Consider the following 21,094-nt stretch of genomic DNA (forward strand, 5'->3'; position numbering starts at 1 on the left):
CTTGTTTGGTGGTGACCCAAAACTGGGCCTTCTCTAGGGTTGCCCCAAGGCTCTGGAACACACTCCCCAATGAAATCAGAACCTCCCCATCTCCGGCTGTTTTTAAGCAACTTTAGAAAATGCACTGATTTTATCAGGCTTTTAGTTTATGATGTTTTAAGTTTTATTGACAGTTAATTTTAATTTGTTTTATATGGATTTTAGGTTTTAACTGAGATTAAGAGATGGAGTGGTATATAAATACAATAGATAAATAAATCAAATAGTGCTCCTAGAGTGGAGGACTTTAAGTATTTAAAGTAAATACTTAACTACCTTAGGTTCTGGTTAATGACCATTATAAAGGAATAATAATCTCATACAAAAGCTCAAGACTGCTGGCGGTTCCTTAGATGCCCTGCAGCAGCACACATTGTTGGAAAACGTCTGGGCCACTGGGTCAATCTGAGATGTCTTGGAGAGGTTCTCCATCCCCTCCCTGCTAACCCTCCACCTCACCTGTTGTACTGGGGCAATGAGCAAAGCAGCAGCAGCAAAGTTGTTCATGAGGAGAGGAGGGAGGCTTTTTGTCCCTTCTCTCTCTCTGTCCCTTTGCTGTGGCATGTTCCAGCATGCCAGCAGAAGAAGAGCAGCAGCAGTGCTAATGAGTGGGGACTAATGGAGCCAGCCCCAACCTCCGCTTCCTCCCTGCTTTGTTGACACTCTGATGAACTTCAGAGAAGCTCCTCAGATAAAAGGCACTTGGGATTTGGAGTTTTCTCAAGCGCTCTTTCCACAAAACTACCACTAATTTTGAAAATATCAGCAACCACACTTTCTCCTTTCCAGCAAGTTTAATATCCAATTGACTTACAGGGTGGGTTCACACGTTATGGTGAATAGGCAGCTTGGCTGATATACCGGTTTCCAGAATGTGTGCTCAAATACTACTTCCAGCATCAGGACAGCTAAGCTGACATTGGATGCGTTGTCCAACCACGCCACTGTGGGCATATTCTGCCCTCCTTGCAGGCTGGAAGCCAACTTCTTTCTCTCACTTCATAACCTTGGTTTCAGAAGTTGGCTTTTGGACTGCATGTAGGGCAGAATATGCCAACATCGGTATAGCTGTCCTGACACGACGTTGGGCTCGTGGACTGATGCATTCCAACAACCAGTGGTTTGGCCAAGTTGCTGATTCAACGTGATGTGTGAGTGTGTCCACAGTGACAGAAGCAGGGTAGACACAGCTCCTTCCTGCTGTTCCCACTGAAACTTACCACATCTTTGTTGTCAGCATCCAGTGGACTGGTCTCTGATGGGGATTTCTCTTTTTCGCCTTGCTCCCCATAGAAGAGTGATGTCAGGCTTCCCATATATTGGAAGAAAAAGAGAAAGTATGTTGGAGGAAGGAATAAAGAGGGAATTAAGGTAGAGAAGAAAGAAGGCAAGTGTGGATAAAAGGTAGATTGATTATGTTAATGAAAATTGATTTATTTTGTTCTTTCTTGCATTCACCCCAATCCCCAGGATAGTAGCCAGCTCTACAGAAGGGAAGGGAAGGGAAGGGAAGGGAAGGGAAGGGAAGAAGATCTGAAACTTCCAACGGCAGCAATTGCACTCCAAGAACATGTGAATATTCAAGGAAGCCTACAGGATACATATGGCTCCTTTTCTCCAGTGAATATTACCATTTTTGTTTCAACAAATAAGGCAATTGGGTGTCATCATAATCAAGGGGCAGGGGGCTCTATGGCAGTGTATTGTATTTTATTTAAGATATTTAGATCATTTATAAGTCTTTTTTTTAAAAAATCCAACCAATACATAAATATTGGCTGTGTGTAACTGCTCTGTTTTTATTTTGTTAATGTTTTAACTATTTAACTTTATTCTGTTTAAAATCATTTGTACAATGTCTAGATATGGTTGTTTGGGGCCGTAAAAAATGTAATGATAAATTAAAAAATAAATAAGAAATGGTATACAATTAAAAAATTGAACACAACAACAATAGTTAAACTGGCAGGACAACAAAATTTGTCCCAGCAGGTTAAAGCAGCTGTTTCTAAAGAGCCTGGAGAGTAAAAAGGCCTTCATCTGGCACCTGAAGGAAAATAGCACCAGTGCCAGGTAAGTCTTCCTAAGGAAAAGATTCCACAAGTAGGATGCCACAACCAAGAAGGTCCTATTCTCTCTAGTTGCCACCACTTAGAATATAGGAACATAGTAAGCTGCCATATATTGAGTTAGACCATTGGTCTATCTAGGTCAGTATTGTCTTCACAGACTGGTAGTAGCTTTTCCAAGGTTTCAGGCAGGAATCTCTCTCAGCCCTATCTTGGAGAAGCCAGGGCAGGAACGTGAAACTTTCAGCTCTTCCCAGAGCGGCTCCATCCCCTACGAGGAATATCTTACAGTGCTCACACATTGTCTCCCATTCATATTCAACCTGGGCAGACCCTGCTTAGCTAAGGGGACAAGTCATGCTTGCTACCACAAGACCAGCTCTCCTCTTCAAAAGGCAGGAGATCCTAGAGGGTGGCCTTCAACGATGACCTCAGAGCACAATATGGGAGCAGGTGGTCTTACAGTTAACCAAGGAAACTGCCTTCACAGAGTCAGACCATTGGTCCATCTAGGTTAGCATTGTCTACATTGACAGCGAGCAGCTCTCCAGGTGTCACATGGGTATTTCCCATATCTACTTGGAGATGTAAGGGACTGAACCTGGGACCAAGATGCTCTTCTACTGAGCTACAGCCTCTCCACAGCTGATAGCATATCATCTCCATGGATTGGAGACCCAGGCACTGTGCATACCCCCATGCCATTAACCTTGTCTGGATGGAATCAGAACCGCTTACAGGGTTCTGAGTTTGCTGGCTCTTAACCAAAGAGCCCCTCGAGCTCAAATGGGTGGAGTTGTGAAGTTTCTGTAGGTAGAACCAAACAATCTTTGCATGAGTATGAGGTTTTTTTTAAATACTATGAATTAAGTTGTAGCTCAGTGGTAGAGCATCCACTGTGCATGCAGAAAGTCCCAGGTTCAGTCCCTGGCATCTCCAGGTTGAGCTGGGAAAGGCTCCTGCTTGAAGCCTTGAAGAACTGCTGCCAGTCAGCACAGGCAACATTGAGCTAGATGGGCCAATGGTCTGACTCAGTATATGGCAGCTTCCTATGTTTCTGGGAAAAGGGGGGAAGGTGGGGGAGGTTGTACCCTCGAATCAGTGTCGACTCCTGGTGACCATAGAGCCATGTGGTGTTCTTTGGTAGAATACAGGAGGAGTTTACCATTGCCATCTCCCGCACAGTATGAAATGATGCCTTTCAGCAGCTTCCAATATCACTGCTGCCCGATATAGGAGTTTCCCATATTCTGGGAAACACACCAGCGGGGATTTGAATAGGGTTGCCAGCTGTCCCACATTACGTGGGATGTCCCTCATTTCAGGGATGAAATGTTGGTCCCTATAGGGACAGCATTTATCCCGCATTTTGGTGCTGGAGACCAAATTAACAGCTCAGTCCTCTGTGCTAGCTACACAGCAGCGAGCAGCTTCTCTCTCTCTCTCAGTTGTGCACACACAGCAGCACTAAACCAATAATGAAAATTTAAGGTGCCAATTAGTTTCATCTCTTTTTTGCCCTGAACAATAATGGCACTGTAGGGTAAGTACACAATGCCTGCCTCTGCTTCCTAAAAGTGATGTCATTTTGTACTTGTTCCATCATAGATATGATATCACCAACTCAGAACAGTGCCATTGCTTGTAATGCTGGGGTAGGAAATTGTTGGGTGGAGACAGAATCTCTTAGAACAGATAAATAATTTAAGCCCAAATGTAGACTTAGTGGCAAAAATACTTCCTAGGGATATTTATGAGCAAACAATCCTATTACTGGAACAGGCATTCAGCAGAATTTATTAATCATCTAGATTTGTCAGAGCAAAGAAAGAAAAGATCAGGGGAGCAGGTGGATGAACAGTTTTGGGGAGCTGGAAGTTCAACAGGGCTATGAAGGTCATGGCTAAGTCCTACAAACAAGTCTATAATGGAGAGGAAATATGCAGTGGCATGAATTCCTTTATATGGCTTTGCTCAGAACAGCTTTAGAATGAATCATCTGCAATTGCACAGAATAACTGCTGTTCCCACCTCTGATGTTCATAAGAGGTAGGACATGACTTAAAATTCGCTTGCTGGGACTTCTGTGGTTCTTTCCAGCTATGTGTTGAAATGCATCTTTCCACTCATGAGTAGCAAGGAACATTTGAGTCCCTATGAGTAAGAATGTGGGATTTGGTGAGTGCACACATTTCTAGGGGAATATGTGCCCTATTCACATGTTATGTTCAAAGCTCATCCACTGAGTGTACTGTATGGTTATTTACATATTATGTTGATGACAGGTACAGCAGCACACATCTGTTCCTTGCATTTGAAGGGCCTGTACCCAGGTTCACTTTTAAAATGCAGGTACAGCCATTAACATAAAAACATGTGTGCGTGTACAGACATCTGTACACTCACACAACATAATGACTGAATAGGGCTATAGAAGAACCTTCTTCCTTGTGCTGCTATTGCCGTCAACTGGTCTAGCAGGTAAGAAAAAAGAAAAATGGAGTACAGCCACCATAGCAATGCCCTTTGGTTCCCCAGGCATCACGGGGGCTATTTATGATGCTCTTGTATGAGGTGCCTCGCCACCAGAGACAAATCAATCACCAGTGAAAAGTGACAGTTTATTTAAAGATCAAATAGTGATAATTTCACATGAATTCTGCCAGATCAGAATTTCAACAAGAGACATTTTAAAGCTGTGGTGTCTGAAAGAAGTGACACCTTTCCTGCTGGGAATAACTCAAGGAGAGTTCTCCAGAAGAAATTTAACATTTTTAATGTATGCAACCATGGCGGCTAGAATAGTATATGCGCAGAAATGAAAAGACAATAAAATGCCCTCAAAAGAAGACTGGTTGATAAAAATTTTGGAATATGTTGAGATGGCAAAACTTACAGCACTTATAAGAGATGGGAATCTGGAATGTTTCAAAGAAGATTGGGAACCATTTTTACTTTATTTAAAGAACTATTATTCTAATATGGACCTTTCAGCAGGGTTTGAAAAATAGTAATAACAGCAGGTTGGGTTGGGTAAAATCGAGTAGTAATGTGGAGTATGTATGTTTTGAACTATTATAGCAATGGTTTATATGTATAGTTAATGTGAACCGCGCAGACAGGTAAGCGGGAAGTCAATATTTACTTAATCAAATAAATGAATGTAGGTGGATTGTAAAGCTATTGTAAAAGCCCATAAAATTTTAAAATGCGAAAGAAGTGACACCTATTACATACTATGTATGCTGTTCTGGACCAGATGTTCCTAGCTGTCGGTCCTCAGACATTGGACTACAACTCAGTCAGCCCCAACCACAGTGGTTATAGGCCCTTGTGGCTGGGGAGTTGTAGTCCAGCACCATCTGGGGGCCTAAGGTTGGGAGCCCCTGATCTGGAATAAAGGCACTTAAAATCAGGGACATCTGGAAACCCTAATACTGTAAATAATATTTAAAAATTTCAGTAGTTGACTGTGACCCTTTCATTTCTCAGCATGTGTAAAGAGCCATGTATTTTTCTATTTTTTTTTTTTACACTATAAAAAAAAGACCGAAGTAAACTAAAAACCTCAGCATCATCAGAGAGCCAACACCTCAGAGAATAAAGATTAGGAGAGATTGACAGAGAGCTGTTCTAGGGCATTCAAATATTCTCCCAACAGGTAACATCCTGTGAAGGAAAGAAAAGCTACTGCAAGGCTAGGGGCAGGGAAGGAATCATGGCAGATTCGTTTTTTAAAAAACAAACAATGAATACAAAGGGAATGATAGGTTCATCTGATCTGAAATTTGTCACCAGGTCTCTTGGAATTCACACCCTCTTCCTCCTGTATATTATGGAAGTGTTGCTCCACAAGAGCAAGCATCTTGTATTTTCCACTACATTCTTTCTTGAGTTCAATTTAAAGCTAGGAAAGCCTTGAAAACCACAGGCAGAGAGGAACCACAGGCAGAGATAACATAGGTGAGAAAGTGAGGCCATTTTGGGGGGAGCTAATTATTATTATTATTACTTATATATCTGATTCATATAAATGTGCTCCCATAAATGGCTCAGGGCAATTTACATTAAAATAAAAACCAATTAAAATCAGTTAACAGTTAAAAACAAAAACTATAAAAACAACATAAAACCAAGTAACAAGTAAAACGTTTAACCCCGTTAAAAAACCCTGGAAGATCAAATTACGCATTTATGTTGGGAGTGCATTTCACAGCCCAGGAGCAGCTACAGAGAAGGCCCGCCTCTGAGTCGCCACCAGACATACCGGTGGTAACTGGAGACTGACCTCCTCAGATGTCCTTAACGTGCGGTGGGGATCATTCAGAAGAAGATGCTAAGACAACTGGAGAGAATTGCTCCTGAGAGGGTGGATCCAGCCCCAAACCATCCTTTAGAAGCAGTGACAAATCTCCCCCATCCCCAAGGATTCAGATCTTCCCAAACCTCAATCCCCCCATCACCAATGTATCATTACTCATAGGAGTTCTATGTGATTGGAGAAAAATAATTGTTGTTTTTAAAGGGGGAGGAGAGATAATTAGTTCCAATAAACAAAATAATAATACATGTGTATAGCATTTCCTGTTATGCACAGGAAACTGTATCCCTATTTTCTCAGCTCCACCCGTAAGGAAACTCAGATCTTACCTGTCATTATCCATCAGCAAGGCCAGGCGTCCATAATCCCATGCTGCTTTCCGAAGGCAGGAGAAGACTAGCAGAAGGAACTATGGCAGGAGAAAGACATGATGGGCCTAGTGGACCTTCTTAGCAGTATTTAAATGAGTCCCCAGTTAAGAAGCCTCTTTTCCCCATCTCCGTTCATCTTGCATACTACAGTGCCTGACAACAAACTCATCATTTTAACCAATACATGGCAGCCATGATAGCCAGGTACAAGGTTAATGGGATTTCTGCTTCTACACACTTTGGTATCTTATTAAGGATAACACTATATACTACCTCAGCAAATGTGTGCTTTGAAGCATGAGTTTGCTGAGGTAACGTGAATGTTGGAGTGTGTGTTATATTTGTAGTGGAGAATCAACTGCTCAAAAATCAACTGCACACATTCTGAGAGGAGGGCAATTTTTGTCCATCTTCTCTTCACTCTGAACTCGCTACAGAACTTCCTTGAGAGTTGCACAGTCCTCAGGGACATATTTTCAGGAGTCACAGTGGGAAGAAGAGACAGACAAATATAGACCCTCCCCCAGAGTGCATGCTACACCAGCCCTTCCTTAGTCTGGATATCAGCCAGTGTGTGTAGCTTGAAATGTGTAAACAGGTAGTAATTACAGCAGTCCCCAGAAGTTATCAATGTAAACAGCTCAAATTCCAACTAAAAGAACCAACCTGGCACTGAAAAAACCTGATTAGGGGTTACTTATAGATTTTCATAGGCATGCTTATATGGAGGTGCAAGAGGTTCTCCTTTAGTTATTTTGAGCACTCTCTTTTTCTGAAATTAACTTATTCACTCCCTGGTTTTTTGTTTGTATACATATAGCCAAAGATACTTTAACACCAGTTAGATTAAAAAATAAATAGATCACCATGTATAATACTGTTGTAACCAGTCAGTTCATTTCCAATCATTATGAGAATTTATACATTACTTTTCAACAAAAAGCTCTTAAAGTGGTTTAAATTGAAACATGCATACGAAATAAGATGGTTTCTTAGAAAGAAGATGAAGAAACTATTCCTCATAGTCAATTGTACATGCAGTCACACACAGAGCAGTCTTTTTAGTCAGGATGCTCTTCTCCTCTCTGAATTTGTAACATCTTGTGCTTGCCTGATGTCCCTCCCTCCAACTAATTTCTGTACCAAGCACTATTCCTCATCCCACTGACTCATTTTATCATTCCTAGTCACACGTAAAGCACGTGGGTGTAGGGCAATAAACAGATTATGATAAATAAATACCTATGATTTTTCACTTACCAACCAGAGGATGAAGTTGAGGGCAAGCACTGTGGGCACACCACCAAATGGCAGCCCTTGCAGGACTGTGCTGTGGGAGTGGGCACTGAAGCATTGGTCTGTGCTGTTGGTCAGGGCATCCAGAAGTGTGAGGACATTCAGGGAGATGTGTCTCCCATCTCCTGAAGCAGGCTTGTCTCTGAACATGCTGGCCGTTTATGAAGCCGGTGATCTCCTGGGGAGGCTCACTCCATAGATTACCTGGGTGAGGAAAAAGAGGGGAAGTGTAAAAAGGGACTGAAAAAGATTCAGCTAAGGAGACACTTACATTCTTCCAGTACTAGCGGAAGTTAGCAGAAAGTGCGACTGGGTAGGAAGACTAGGAGAGCAAGCATGAATTTCCCCCTTTGCGAAGCAGCCTACCCTGGTTTGCATTTGAATGCAAGGCTACATGTGAGCACTAAGATATTCCCCTTAGGGCAGGGGGCCGGTCTGGGAAGAACATCTGCTTGCTTGCATGTAGAAGGTTCCAAGTTCCCTCCCTGGCATCTCCAAGATAGGCTGAGAGAGACCCCTGCCTGCAACCTTGGAGGAAACCGCTGCCAGTCTGTGTAGACAATCCTGAGCTAGATGGACCAATGGTCTGACTTGGTATAAGGCAACTTCTGATGTTCCGAGAAGAGCAAAACAAACAAAGCTCAGCCTCCCATGGTAGAAAACCTTGTGAAAAAAATACTACATTAGATATTTACTATGACTACCAAATGGAGGGAGCAGGGATAAAAAGGATCATGTCTATTGGTGGGTGGGTGGGGGGCTCTAGAGGTGAAAATACTATAGAAATTATGATCAACTGTTGAGTGTGTTAAGGAAGTGGATGGTAGTGAACAGGGTGTATGAGCAATGTGGGTAGAAAGAAAACATGGTGGATGAGTACAGAAAAATTTCTAAAAATATACTGGTGTATTTTTGCTAAAACACAACAACATGGAAGGAGAGCCAGTCTCACAACCATGAATCATCCTCTTTGGTAAGCAAGGTCTGCCCTGGTTTGCATTTGGATGGGTGACAACCACTGTTCCCTCTAAGGAGTGCACTTGTGTGTGCTCTCACACATATTTTTTGATGTCTGCTCAGTTAATTTTAGATCCCGCTCAGGTTTACTCAGGAAGGGTCCCACTCTGAGTGCACGTGCACACACACTGCCTTGATACTGCCACCCAGAACAAAACTCATTCCGCACACACATGAAAAAAATTAGAGAGAACACTGGTGACAACATGTGAGCACTCTAAGATAATCTCCACAGGGGATGGGGCCATAGATCAGTGGAAGAGCATCTTCATGTATGTAGTGGTGTGCACGGAACCACCGCGGCGTGGTCCGGCACTGAGGGGGGTCTACCTTTAAGGGCGGGGGGGTAGTACTCACCCCTCCCGCCGCTCTTCCCCCTCCGGCGCTGCATTTAGGAACAAAGTTTGGGGGGCGGCAGCGTTCCTCCCTGCCGCCCCTGCCCCCGTCGTTGCCCAGAAGTCTCGTCAATACCAGCACGCATGCGCTCATCGCGGTGCATGCCTGTTGCCGATGTGTGCGCGCGTGCCGGCAACAGGCGCGCGCCACGATGAGCGAATGCGTGCTGGTATTGACGAGACTTCCGGGCAACGACGGGGGCAGGGGCGGCAGGGAGGAATGCCGCCGCCCCCGAAACTTTGTTCCTAAATGCAGCGCCGGAGGGGGAAGAGCGGAGGGAGGGGTAAGTACTACCCCCCCGCCCTTAAAGGTAGACCCCACCTCAGTGCCGGACCGCTGGACCGGTCCGGTTCCGAACCGGTTCAGAGGCCTCCAACATGGCCTCTGAACCGGTTCGTGCACATCCCTACATGTATGCCTGCAGAAGGTCTCAGGTTCACTCCAGTGTTAATTCTAAGGTGCACACGTGCATCCACACACAGATTTTTTGATGTCTGCTCGGTTAGTTTTAGATGCCGCTCAGGTTGAATCAGGACGGTCTCACTCTGAATATACATGCGCACACACTGCCTTGATAATGCCACCCAGAACAAAATTCATTCTGCACACAGATGAAACAAGTTGTTCTAGTAAGAACAAATCAGCCTACTTTCCTTTCACTGTCTCTACATCCGGACTAAATTTGGTGCAAATTGAGGCCCACAAGTTAGATTTCTTGCACCTCAAATGTTCATGCATCCACCATCTTGAATCGGGGTGGATGTCATCATTACAAACAGCGCCATTGAGGTGTCCCTGTGTGTCACTCACTACAGCTATTTCAAATCAGTTAGACAGTCCTCAGGTTAGTAAACTTGCGCCTCAAAGGTTTATACATCCATCATCTTAAATTGGGGTGGGTGACATCATCACAGTCTTCGCTGTTGAGGTGTCCCTATGTGTCCCTACAGCTGTAGCATATTTGGTTCAAATCGGTTAGACTGTCCACAAGTTAACTCACTTGCGCCTCAAAAGTTTATGGTTCCGCAATCTTAAATCAGGGTGGATGACATCATCACAAACTACATCACTGAGGTTTCCCTGTGTGCCACTCACTACAATGTACCTAATTTGATTCAAATCAGTTAGACAGTTCACAAGTTAGCCCACTTGCATCTCAAATGTTCACACAGCTGCATCTTGAATTGGAGTGGATGACATCACCACACACCATGCCATTAGGACACCCCTATGTGTCCCTACAGCTGTAGCAAATTTGGTTCAGATCAGCTAGGCGGTTCACAAGTGAGCCCACCCGCACCTCAAAAGTTTACACGTCCGCCATCTTGGACCGGGGTGGATGACATCATCACAAACTATGCTGTTGAAGCGTCCCTACAACTGTACCTAAGTTGGTTCATATTGGTCCAGTCGTTGCAAAGTTGATGGAGGGGAACACACGGACACACACACACACATGGACACACACATATATAGAAAGCCGGGTGATCTGCTAAGCCTACTGGAAAGTAGGCTAATAAAAAATTGGAGAGAACATTGGTCCACTCTCTGGCATTTCCAGATAGGGCTGGGAGAGACATCTGCCTAAAATATTGGAGAGTTGCTGTCATGTGCATAGGTGGAACTGGGGGGGCAGGCAGGGCACGTGCCCTAGGCGCCACTGAGGTGGGGGCATCACACCAGTTCCTGCCACCCCCACCCCACTGCCCACCTGCCCAGCCCCAGGGCCCCTCAGCCACTTGCCTCCAGCTCCGGCCTAGGATCGGCGAGGCCTAGGATCGGAGCAGCCTGCAAACTGCAGAGCTCTTCTCTCCCCGCCTCTCAGCTGATCGGCGGGTGGGCAGGGCTTCCAGAGAGGCCTCCGAGTAGGCCTCCTTGAAGCCTGAACTCGGCAGGCCCCAAGGGAGGCAGGAAACCAGGAAGGAGCCTGGCAGAGTTCCCTGCAGCAGACCAGACCATCCAGCACAGCTTTTGCAAGGTAGGCTGTGAATTCCTTTTTGTGGTTACCCCCGTACATAGGGATCTGCTTGCCATAGGGCTTTGATATGGGGGGTGGGGCGAGACTGAGAAGTCTCTGAATATTTAATTTAAAACAGACTGAAAAATGTGCTGGCTTTAAAAACAAAAACTATCTAAGGCCTATAAGTGGCTTGTTTCATGTCAGAAAATTACAAACATTTCTGGAACAAATATTTATTTATTCATTCATTCATTCATTTATAAATGCACTTATGTTCAAGTTGTTTTGCAACCCAGAAGGTCTGAGTGAGAACTTTGAAGCATGTGTTGTGCTTTTATTTTATTTTTCTTGTGTGTGAACTGCTCTCCAATAACTTGCAGGGACTTCAGGGTAAATCTGGCCAACATGTGAATGCAGCACCTCCATTCCTGAGGAGATGTGTGTTAAAGGGCTTTAAAAGCCTCGTGTGAAAAACCTCCTGGAATCAAATTTTACTGAATTTGTTCAGAATTCTGAGAAAACAAACATAGGCTCACCCTGCATGGTTGAAAGTCTCCTTTGCTAATCTGCAGCGAGGGGCCCATTTTAATAATTAGCGTTGCTAGTGTGTTCTAGGCATTAAAAGTAGCACAAATATATAGTACTCAATGTATACTCTGAAGTGTGCATGTGTGTATTCAGTGAAATGTATTTCCAGGCAGCATACTTATTTTGAAATATCAGACTTAAATCCTTGGGGGCCTGAGATGTGTGGTGGCCCTGGACTTTGAGGGGCTGGGGGCCCATTTTAAAATCTCATCTTGGCCCATTCCAACCTTGCTATGCCCCTGGCGGTCACTACACATGGGTTTCTGCACAACACCTGCACAGAAGAAACTTCCATGTAGAAAATGTGTCTCTTGTAAATTGACCCTGAATTTTCCATCCATGACTGGGATATCTGGGAGTTAGAGTCAATAATAAAAGAACAGCACACTGCTTGCGACAGGAAGGGACAAATTACAATGATTTCTTTATCTGGCAGGGGCTGGTTTGGGCCCTGGCAGAACTTGGCTGTCTGCTCCTGTTGCAAATTCCTCTGTCTAGTGTGGCAAACTAATGTATCCTCCTCCCTCTTGGTGTCAAAGTAAGCACTAGTGTGGTGAATGCACATATACCCCACCATGAGCCAACAGTCATCATAAGACAAAGGCTGGCAGGAATCATTCACTGGTTTATAGACACCCCCCCCCCTTCTTCTTCCCCTATTTTGCTAGTGGCTATTTGGGCAGGTGATCCTCTAGGACAAAGTCATGTTTTTTAAAGAATGAGAGGAGACAGAGAAAATGACACTTGGAATCCTCTCATAACTCCTGACTGTTGTTCTAAGTCTTTTACAGAGATGGCTCATGTTTTCAGGTTTTGATCAACAACCATGTCTAGATGGTACAGTGTTGCTTTTAACAGGGATTTCCAGATATTGTTGACTACAAGTCCCATCATTCCTGTTTGGACAGGGGCGCAATTTCAGTGCTTGCCCTAGGCGCTATTTTCCCTAGTTATGCCTCTGCCCATGTGTTACATTAGGAAGAGAGATCAGGGCTTGCCCAAAGCAGCCATGTTTGCTTCTTGGCTAGAAGAGATTGGCTAGACAGAGATTGACGCCTGAGTCTCTCACGGTCACACTCCAAACTGTACTGTAGTGGAGAGAAGGAAAGGCAGTCTAATATTGAAGATGGAAGATAGGTATGAAACAGGGGAAGGGGAAGTTGAAAGCAAACATTGCTTCTGGCATCCAATAGAATGTATTTAATCGAGACAGGAGCCAACCCCAGTCACATCAGTGGAAGGCACACTGACCCAAGACTTTTGAGTGCCTGTGGTGGGTTGCCAATGCCATCCATGCTCTTCACCTCACCTGCTGCCCTCCTCTTTTTCTCCAGGACCAACTCCTACCACCACCATCACAGGGGCGACGCTTTCATGAGACAAGACAAGGCAGTCACCTCAGGTAGAGCAGGTTATTGGGGCACCAGAACGGCAGCAGAATGCCTCTTTCCATCACCATCGGAGCAGCTTTTTGGGATTAATCTTGATCAAACTTTGCAAGGAGCACCTCTCCTCACACTCCTTGCAAACTCTGCAAGAAGCACAAGGAGAGAAGAGGCAGCAACCTTCCTTTCCTCAATTCCCATGCACTTACAAAGCTTGTAAAGGTTGGTTTGTAAAGGGGCCTGCTCCCCACCAGGGGCGTGGGGTAAGGCAGCATTTTGCACCTCCCTTTGAGTGCCACAATAACTTGGGCTCAGTGTTCCCTCTAACAGGGATTCCCAGATGTTGTTGACTACAACTCCCATAATCCCCAAGCAAAAGCCATTGTAGCTGGGGATTCTGGGAGTTGTAGTCAACAACATCTGGAAATCCCTGTTAGAGGGAACACTGCTTGGGCTGCCACTGCATCATCAATTGACTCAGCAGCAGTATGCAACTTCGTCCTCCTCCTAAGCTCATTGCATCTGAAAAGAAAGATGGCAGAGTAGTAGAGGAAGCGTGGAGGAGAGAAGAGGGCTAGAATATATCCCAGGAGACACTCTAGCCCCCTTTTCTCTTGTAAATTCCTGTTCCACTATGTTTTCTTCCTTGTCAAATGCAGTGAGCAGGGGCGTAACGATAGGGGGGCAGGGGGGGCACGTGCCCCAGGCGCCACTTGGGAGGGGGCGCCAAAAAGTGCCCCTGCCAGTCCCCTGCTTTTGGCAAAAAAAGATTTTTGTGTGATTTTTTTGTGTGTGTGTCATTACGGAGATCTCCGGTGGGCGGGAGCTCCCATTGGCTGCCGGAGAACACATGACCACCATGCTGGTTGTCTCAGTTCCTCCCTCCCTGCTTGCTGCACGCAGGAGGAGTGGAGCGGAGTAGCTTGTGAGAGCTGCTGCTGCTGCTGGGGATGTTCCTTGACTCTGTCTGTCTGCCTGCCGTTTGCCCACCACACTGCCCTCTGGCTGCATTTTATTCTTCTGTTCTGCATTAACAAAGTAAGTTTCATTGCTCAAATCTCTCTCTCTCCCCTGTGTGTGTTGTGTGTGAGAGAATGCCCCTACTCCCTTGCATAATGTCCTCCTTTTAGCTCTTCTGTCCTTTGCATAGCAGGCTTCACCCCCCACCCACCCCTAAACCGAGGGTAGCTGCCTGCAAGTGGAGCCAGTGGTGCTCTCCTGGCTTGCATTGTGTGAGTTTCTGGCTTGCAATGTGTTTCTGGCTTGCAGTTTCTGGCTTGCATTGTGTGAGTCCCGGTGGGATTGCAAAAGGAAACTCACACAATGCAAGCCAGGAGAGCAACTTGTGGCTCCACTTGCATTGCCTGAGTTTCCTTTTGCAGTCCCACCTCTGCAAAAGGAAACTCATGCAATGCAAGTGGAGCCACAAGTCACTCTCCTGGCTTGCATGCATGAGTTTCCTTTTGCAGAGGTGGGATTGCAAAAGGAAACTAGTAGTACTAGTACACAAGATCTTTGCAGCTCTGCTAGTAATTACAACTTCTGGATCATCCCTTAGCATGGGGGGTGGGGTGGCAATTTAATTTGGAACTCATTAATATAATTTTTGAATAATGTTCAGTCTGTCTGGATTAATACTAGGTTTATTCTTTATAGCAGATTTTTATTAGCAACATACAGTCTACAACATTTTCAGCCTTGTTCATTTGGTGCATATTGTAGATGTTCTGTCTCCAAAACATAAGTACAGCATCTATATTTTTGAAGGGGGGGAAATCCCATTTAATACAGTGTGAACAAATTGGTCCAAAAAGTAGCAATGGGAAGTTTTTCTTTCTGCCCCTGTAGCTTTAATAAGATAGAGTGCACAAATATCACTTGATTAGCAGCTGCGATATTAATTTCCCTTTTTGGTTGCTTGACTCACAGAGAGAATCATGTCAAGGCAGTGGAGAACCAATTAAATTGATTTTAATCTTTGTTAGGGAAGATAACATGCCTTTTTCTCTCCTTGTTTAACTAATTAAAGTTTCAGTAGGTATTATTTCTGGCTTTAAAGAAATTGGTATCTTAATGTAATGGAATTCTTCTAATTACATACTTAATAGTTTTTAAAAAGTTAATCACGGTTTTTCATTCAATGTGTATTTTGTTTTACATATTAAACTTATATTTTCCTTTGAGAGAGTTTTAAAAATAAGAGGAAATTGGGAAGGCTTTTTTAAAACAAAGAAAAATCTCACCCCTACTTATTCATGATCTTTTTGATTTGCCTGTGTAATTTCAAGCAAGTCAGATGTAATTGCAAATAACATGCAGAAGATCCCAGGTTCAATCCCTACCTCCAGGTAGGGCTGGGAGAAACTCCTGCCTGAAACCTTGGAGAGCTGCTGCCAGTCAGTGTGGGCAATAGTGAGCTAGGTGTACCAATATCTGACTCTGTAGACAGCTTCCTACGTAATCAAACCATAACTTGCCCTTATGTTCAATCCAATTGGATGCATTCACATTCACAGCTTACATCCAATAAACTGCTGAGTAAGCCCTCCAAACTAGGATCACACAGTGTGGTTTGCAATTCTGGTATATGAAGGGCCCAAACCTCAGTTTTGCTGTTCAGGTGCATAGGCAAACGGTGATTTAATTAAACCAGGAGATTATTTATTAAGACTGTGTTGAGAGGGAAGCAGAAAGAGGAGGAGATCATGGCTCAAATAATGGTGGCTGAATGTGGCTATTGAGTTTCCCAGGAATACAACCAACGTAAAGTGTGCTACAAATAGACATTATTATAGAATTAATAAACATAGAATATCTATGATAGACTAGAATATATGTCTATTATAATTTAAGTCTCTATTATAATATAAGCATAAATCTTGAATAGACTAGAATATCTATGATGGAAAAGACTAGAATACCTGTCTTGTCTTTTCCATTTTGGGACACAAAACCTATTACTATGTTTAAAAGCATTTGTTTTCTGGCCATGAGGACTGCAAACTTAGGCTGTTAGTATGCAAGACATTTCTTTAAAATATATATTTCTAAAGAGCCTTGTAGCCTCATGTTTCCTTTTTCCTGTCCCAGTATACTTGCACGGATGCAGCCCACAACACACATTTGACTATGACTGTGACACATTTCCATATTTCCGGGGGGAAGGAGAGTGGGGGGGGGGGCAATTTCAGTGCTTGCCCCGGGCGCCGTTTTCCCTAGTTACGCCTCTGGCAGTGAGTGTAGGAGGAGAACAAAGAGTTTCTTGCACACTGCTCTCAAGTTAAGCTGTGGTAGTGGTCACTACTGCCAAAGATGAGGAGGGCAGAAAAGGAGGACAGCAAATGAGGCAGGCCTGGTGAGAAACAGGGAGTAGCAAATGCCAACCCACATCTTCTGATAATTTGCCAGCCTGAGGTGACATAAGAACAGCCCTGCTGGATCAGACCCAAGGCCCATCTAGTCCAGCATCCTGTTTCGCACAGTGGCCCACCAGATGCCGCTGGAAGCCACAGACAGGAGTTGAGGGCCCTCTCAACTCTCTCCCTCTCCTGCCATTACTCCCCTGCAACTGGTACTCAGAGGCATCCTGCCTTTGAGGCTGGAGGTGGCCCACAGCCCTCCAACTAGTAGCCATTGATAGACCTCTCCTCCATGAAGTCATCCAAACCCCTCTTAAAGCCATCCAGGTTGTTGGCTGTCACCACATCCTGTGGCAGAGAGTTCCACAAGTGGATCACGCATTGTGTGAAAAAGTACTTCCGTTTGTTGGTCCTAGACCTCCTGGCAATCAATTTCATGGAGTGACCCCTGGCACTAGTGTTGTGTGAGAGGGAAAAGAATTTCCCTCTCTCCACTTTCTCCACACCATGCATGATTTTATAGTCCTCTATCATGTCTCCCCGCAGTCGTCTTTTTTCTAAACTAAATAGCCCCAGGTGTTGTAGTCTTGCCTCATAAGAAAGGTGCTCTAGGCCCCTGATCATCTTGGTTGCCCTCTTCTGTACCTTCTCCAGTTCAACAATGTCCTTTTTAAGATGTGGTGACCAGAATTGTACGCATTACTCCAGGTGTGGTCGCACCATAGTTTTGTATAAGGGCATTATAATGTTAGCCGTTTTATTTTCAATCCCCTTTCTAATGATCCCTAGCATGGAATTGGTCTTTTTCACAGCTGCCGCACATTGAGTCGACACTTTCAACGATAGGAATGTGCACGGACCGGTTTGGAGGCCATTCTCCAGACCGATCCGGACACAGGGCGGTTCGGGGTTTGGGAGGGTAGGGTGGGGTGGGGGGTTCCATTAAGGGCGGGGGGGGCTTTACTTACTCCTCCCGCGCTTTCCAGTTTGGCGCCGTAATTACTGAAAAAAATGCCCCCTTAAATCTTGTCCCGGACCCGACCTCAAGTTAGCTAGAAACGGGCGGGCGGTGGGGGATGTCCTCCCGCCCCCTTCCCTGCCGTCTGCAAAAGTCTTGAGGAAGCCTTCTGCCCGTGCAAAGCAGACCGGCAGGGAAACGGGCGGCAGGGGGATGTAATTACGGCGCCAAACTGGAAAGCGCGGGAGGGGTAAGTAAAGCCCCCCTGCCTTTAATGGAACCCCCCACCCCAGTGCCGGACCGCAGCTCCGCGATTCCGTGCACACCCCTATTCAACGAGCTGTCCACCATGACCCCAAGATCCCTCTCCTGGTCCGTCACCGACAGCTCGGATCCCATCAACATATACTTGAAGTTGGGGTTTTTCGTCCCAATGTGCATCACTTTACACTTGCTAACATTGAACCGCATTTGCCATTTTGTTGCCCACTCCCCCAGTTTGGAGAGATCCTTTTGGAGCTCCTCACAATCTGTTTTGGATTTCACTACCCGGAAGAGTTTGGTATCATCTGCACATTTGGCCACCTCGCTGCTTACTCCTGCTTCTAGATCATTTATGAATAAGTTAGAAAGTACCGGTACCAGTACAGATCCCTTGGGGACCCCACTTCTTACTTCCTGTCTTTCAACCAGTTAGCAATCCACACATCTACTTGTCCCCTTATCGCATGACTGCTAAGTTTCCTCAGGAGTCTTTGATGAGGAACTTTGTCAAAAGCTTTTTGGAAGTCCAGGTAGACTATGTCAACTGGATCACCTTTATCCACATACTTGTTGACACTCTCAAAGAAGTCCAAAAGTTTGGTGAGGCAAGATTTACCTTTGCGGAAGCCATGCTGGCTCACTCCCAGCAGGGCCTGTTCTTCTAGGTGCTTTACCTAGGACCCTATCAGTTTCCTGTTTATTCATACCTGAGAAGAGTCATTCTCTGGTATGGACTGAGTCCCAGATGCCAGGATCAACCACTATCTTGTGCAGCACTCTGAATCATTACAAAATCCAAAAGCACAACTGAACCAAGGATATTGGTAAACAGAGCGACAGAGTCCTACAGGGCTCTGTTCTCAGCTTCACATTTTGCAGGAATCCAGAGAAACTTACTTTGCAGCACTTCACCATCCCTTACAAAACAAACATTTGTAGTAAGAGGCACGGGTCCTGGTAAACCTTCAGACCATTTACCTCTTGCTGCCTGAATACTGCAAACATATCACACCCTAACCCACACTCTTCATTGAACTTCTGGTTCATTCCAGGCGAGCCAGACCCCTTTGCAATCGGGACCAATGGTTGTGAAGCAAAGAACATAGGGAAGGCTTGCCTGCCGACGGGCAGTACAAGGCAGGCTGGGATAGCATCCAGGGCCTTTCTGGGAAGCACAGACAGGGGGCGTACCTCTGGTTCAACTTGGCTGTTTCTAACAAACCAAGTCATCTGAGCATCTGCAGTGCCAGCTTCAGGTTCCCTTCTTATCTAGGGCTGGGGGAACCTCAGGTTTCGTGTTATGTGTGAACCTACCCAATACATCCACGCTGAGAAAGCAGACCTGGCATTGTAGGAGTACAGAGATAATTGTGTGGGCAATACCACACCTGAGAGCTAAGGGGATGAAAGGATCAAGATGGTAGAAACTGCCCTCATAATAACTGAAGCAATAGAACAGTTCAGATTTTCCATTTTACTCCTTCTAGGTGGGCTCAGTCCCCTGTTTAGCAGTCCTCTTACAAATTACTCTGGCAACTGTTCATGATGTACAGTTGTTCTACTTTTGCTTCCAGAAATCAGACTTTGCTGGCTTTTGTTTTATTATTAGTGACAGTGGAAACAAATTAAAGTGTATACACACCATGGGAAGTGATGCTTGTCAACCCATTTTCAACTCACTTAGAAACTCTTGTCTATCTCTAGCCTATGGCCGATTCCAGGTATTGGTGCTAGGTTGCAGAGGCCCTGGGGCAATCCCTGCACTGGGCCCCCACTCCCCAATGGCTGGAAAGCAGCAGGCAAAGCACTGCATCAGTTTTCTAAGATGGCTGCCACAATTTAAAAACAAACAAACCCCAAAAAACAAAACAAGGCAATGTACCCACTCCATCGCTGCATCGTGGGTCAATATTATTAGCATTGCACTGTTAATAATAAATAAAAGATGGCAGAAGCCAGTGCAGCTGCCATGAAGCACTCCAAATCATGCTCTGATTGCTGCTAGTGCCCAGACTTCCACTGAGTCAGGCACTGGGCATGCCTTCAGGGCTGGGCTGTGGGCCTTATGAAGGTCCTGGGTCCCCAAACAGTGTCCATCAGCTGAACTCCGATGCTGCCCCCGACAGAACCTGTCTATTTCTACCACTAATGTATATTTATTTATTTATTACATTTTATATCTCGCTCTTTCTCCAAGAAGCCCAGAATGGTGTACTACATACTTAGGTTTCTCTTCACAGCAACCCTGTGAAGTAGGTTATTCTGAGAGAGAAGTGACTGGCCCAGAGTCACCCAGCTAGTATCATGGCTGAATGGGGATTTGAACTCGGGTCTCCCGGGTCCTAGTCCAACCCTCTAACCACTACAGCATGCTGGCTCTGCAGAAGGAACCTTGAGCTTCATTTGGCTGGCCATTTCTAAATGGTGGGTCGGCACTCAAAGAGGGAATCATGAAAGTGGCTCTCCAGGTGGCCCACAGAAGATGCTAGAGACATCCACCCTCCTTATGGAAAGTGGAGGACAAGTATGCAGATAGTGTCCCTCTCCCTCCAAAACAAACTGGATAGAAAATATTTCCTCTTCTGGCCCTGTCACAACCTTGAATTGCTGGCTTCTGCAAGATGGAACCACTACTCTGAGGAGGTCCGTGTGGGCTCGGGGCAGCAGAGAAAAATGAAGAACTGCTCTCCAGGAATGGTGGAGGGCTGCCCAGCAGAGCTACCCTGGGTCTGTTTATTGTCTGAAGAGTACAGCTCCTCGCTGCCTGCCTTCGCCCACCTCCCTTCCCTATGTAAACAGCAGGGAAGTTGCCATATGGGATTGTCAGTTGCTGAATAATTCATCTGCTCTTTGTTAACAAGGAGAGTGACTCTCTGGCAGAGGGAGCCTCTGGCCTGTCAGCAAATAAATACAGGGCCTCCTAGCAACCTGCAACTTCACTCCTCGGTTATCTTTCCTGGAACCAATTACTGAGAACAGTTTCTAGGACCTGCATTTAGGGCAGTTCCCATTTTCCCTATCCTGAAAGACCCTATCTGCAGGAAATAAGTGAAAACTGCATGTACTGTAGA

General features: G+C 45.2%; 1 protein-coding gene across 5 annotated transcripts in view; it reads right to left on the minus strand.

Annotated features, from left to right (window-relative positions):
* TMEM63C (transmembrane protein 63C) overlaps nt 1-21,094 on the minus strand; it is a 130,919-nt gene that overhangs the window by 46,867 nt on the left and 62,958 nt on the right. For 4 of the 5 annotated variants that reach the window (XM_053283941.1, XM_053283943.1, XM_053283942.1 and 1 more), the window contains 3 exons: nt 8,061-8,300; nt 6,759-6,838; nt 1,260-1,347 (listed from right to left, as the gene is read on the minus strand). In XM_053283941.1, coding sequence (XP_053139916.1) covers nt 1,260-1,347; nt 6,759-6,838; nt 8,061-8,246 — 354 coding nt within the window. In that variant the 5' untranslated portion in view covers nt 8,247-8,300. Of the gene's footprint in view, nt 1-1,259; nt 1,348-6,758; nt 6,839-8,060; nt 8,301-10,809; nt 10,844-21,094 lie in introns of those variants that run through there. The other variant, XM_053283944.1, reaches the window with a different exon arrangement.

This window comes from Hemicordylus capensis, chromosome 1 (assembly GCF_027244095.1).
Source record: "Hemicordylus capensis ecotype Gifberg chromosome 1, rHemCap1.1.pri, whole genome shotgun sequence".
NCBI classification, from domain to species: domain Eukaryota; kingdom Metazoa; phylum Chordata; class Lepidosauria; order Squamata; family Cordylidae; genus Hemicordylus; species Hemicordylus capensis.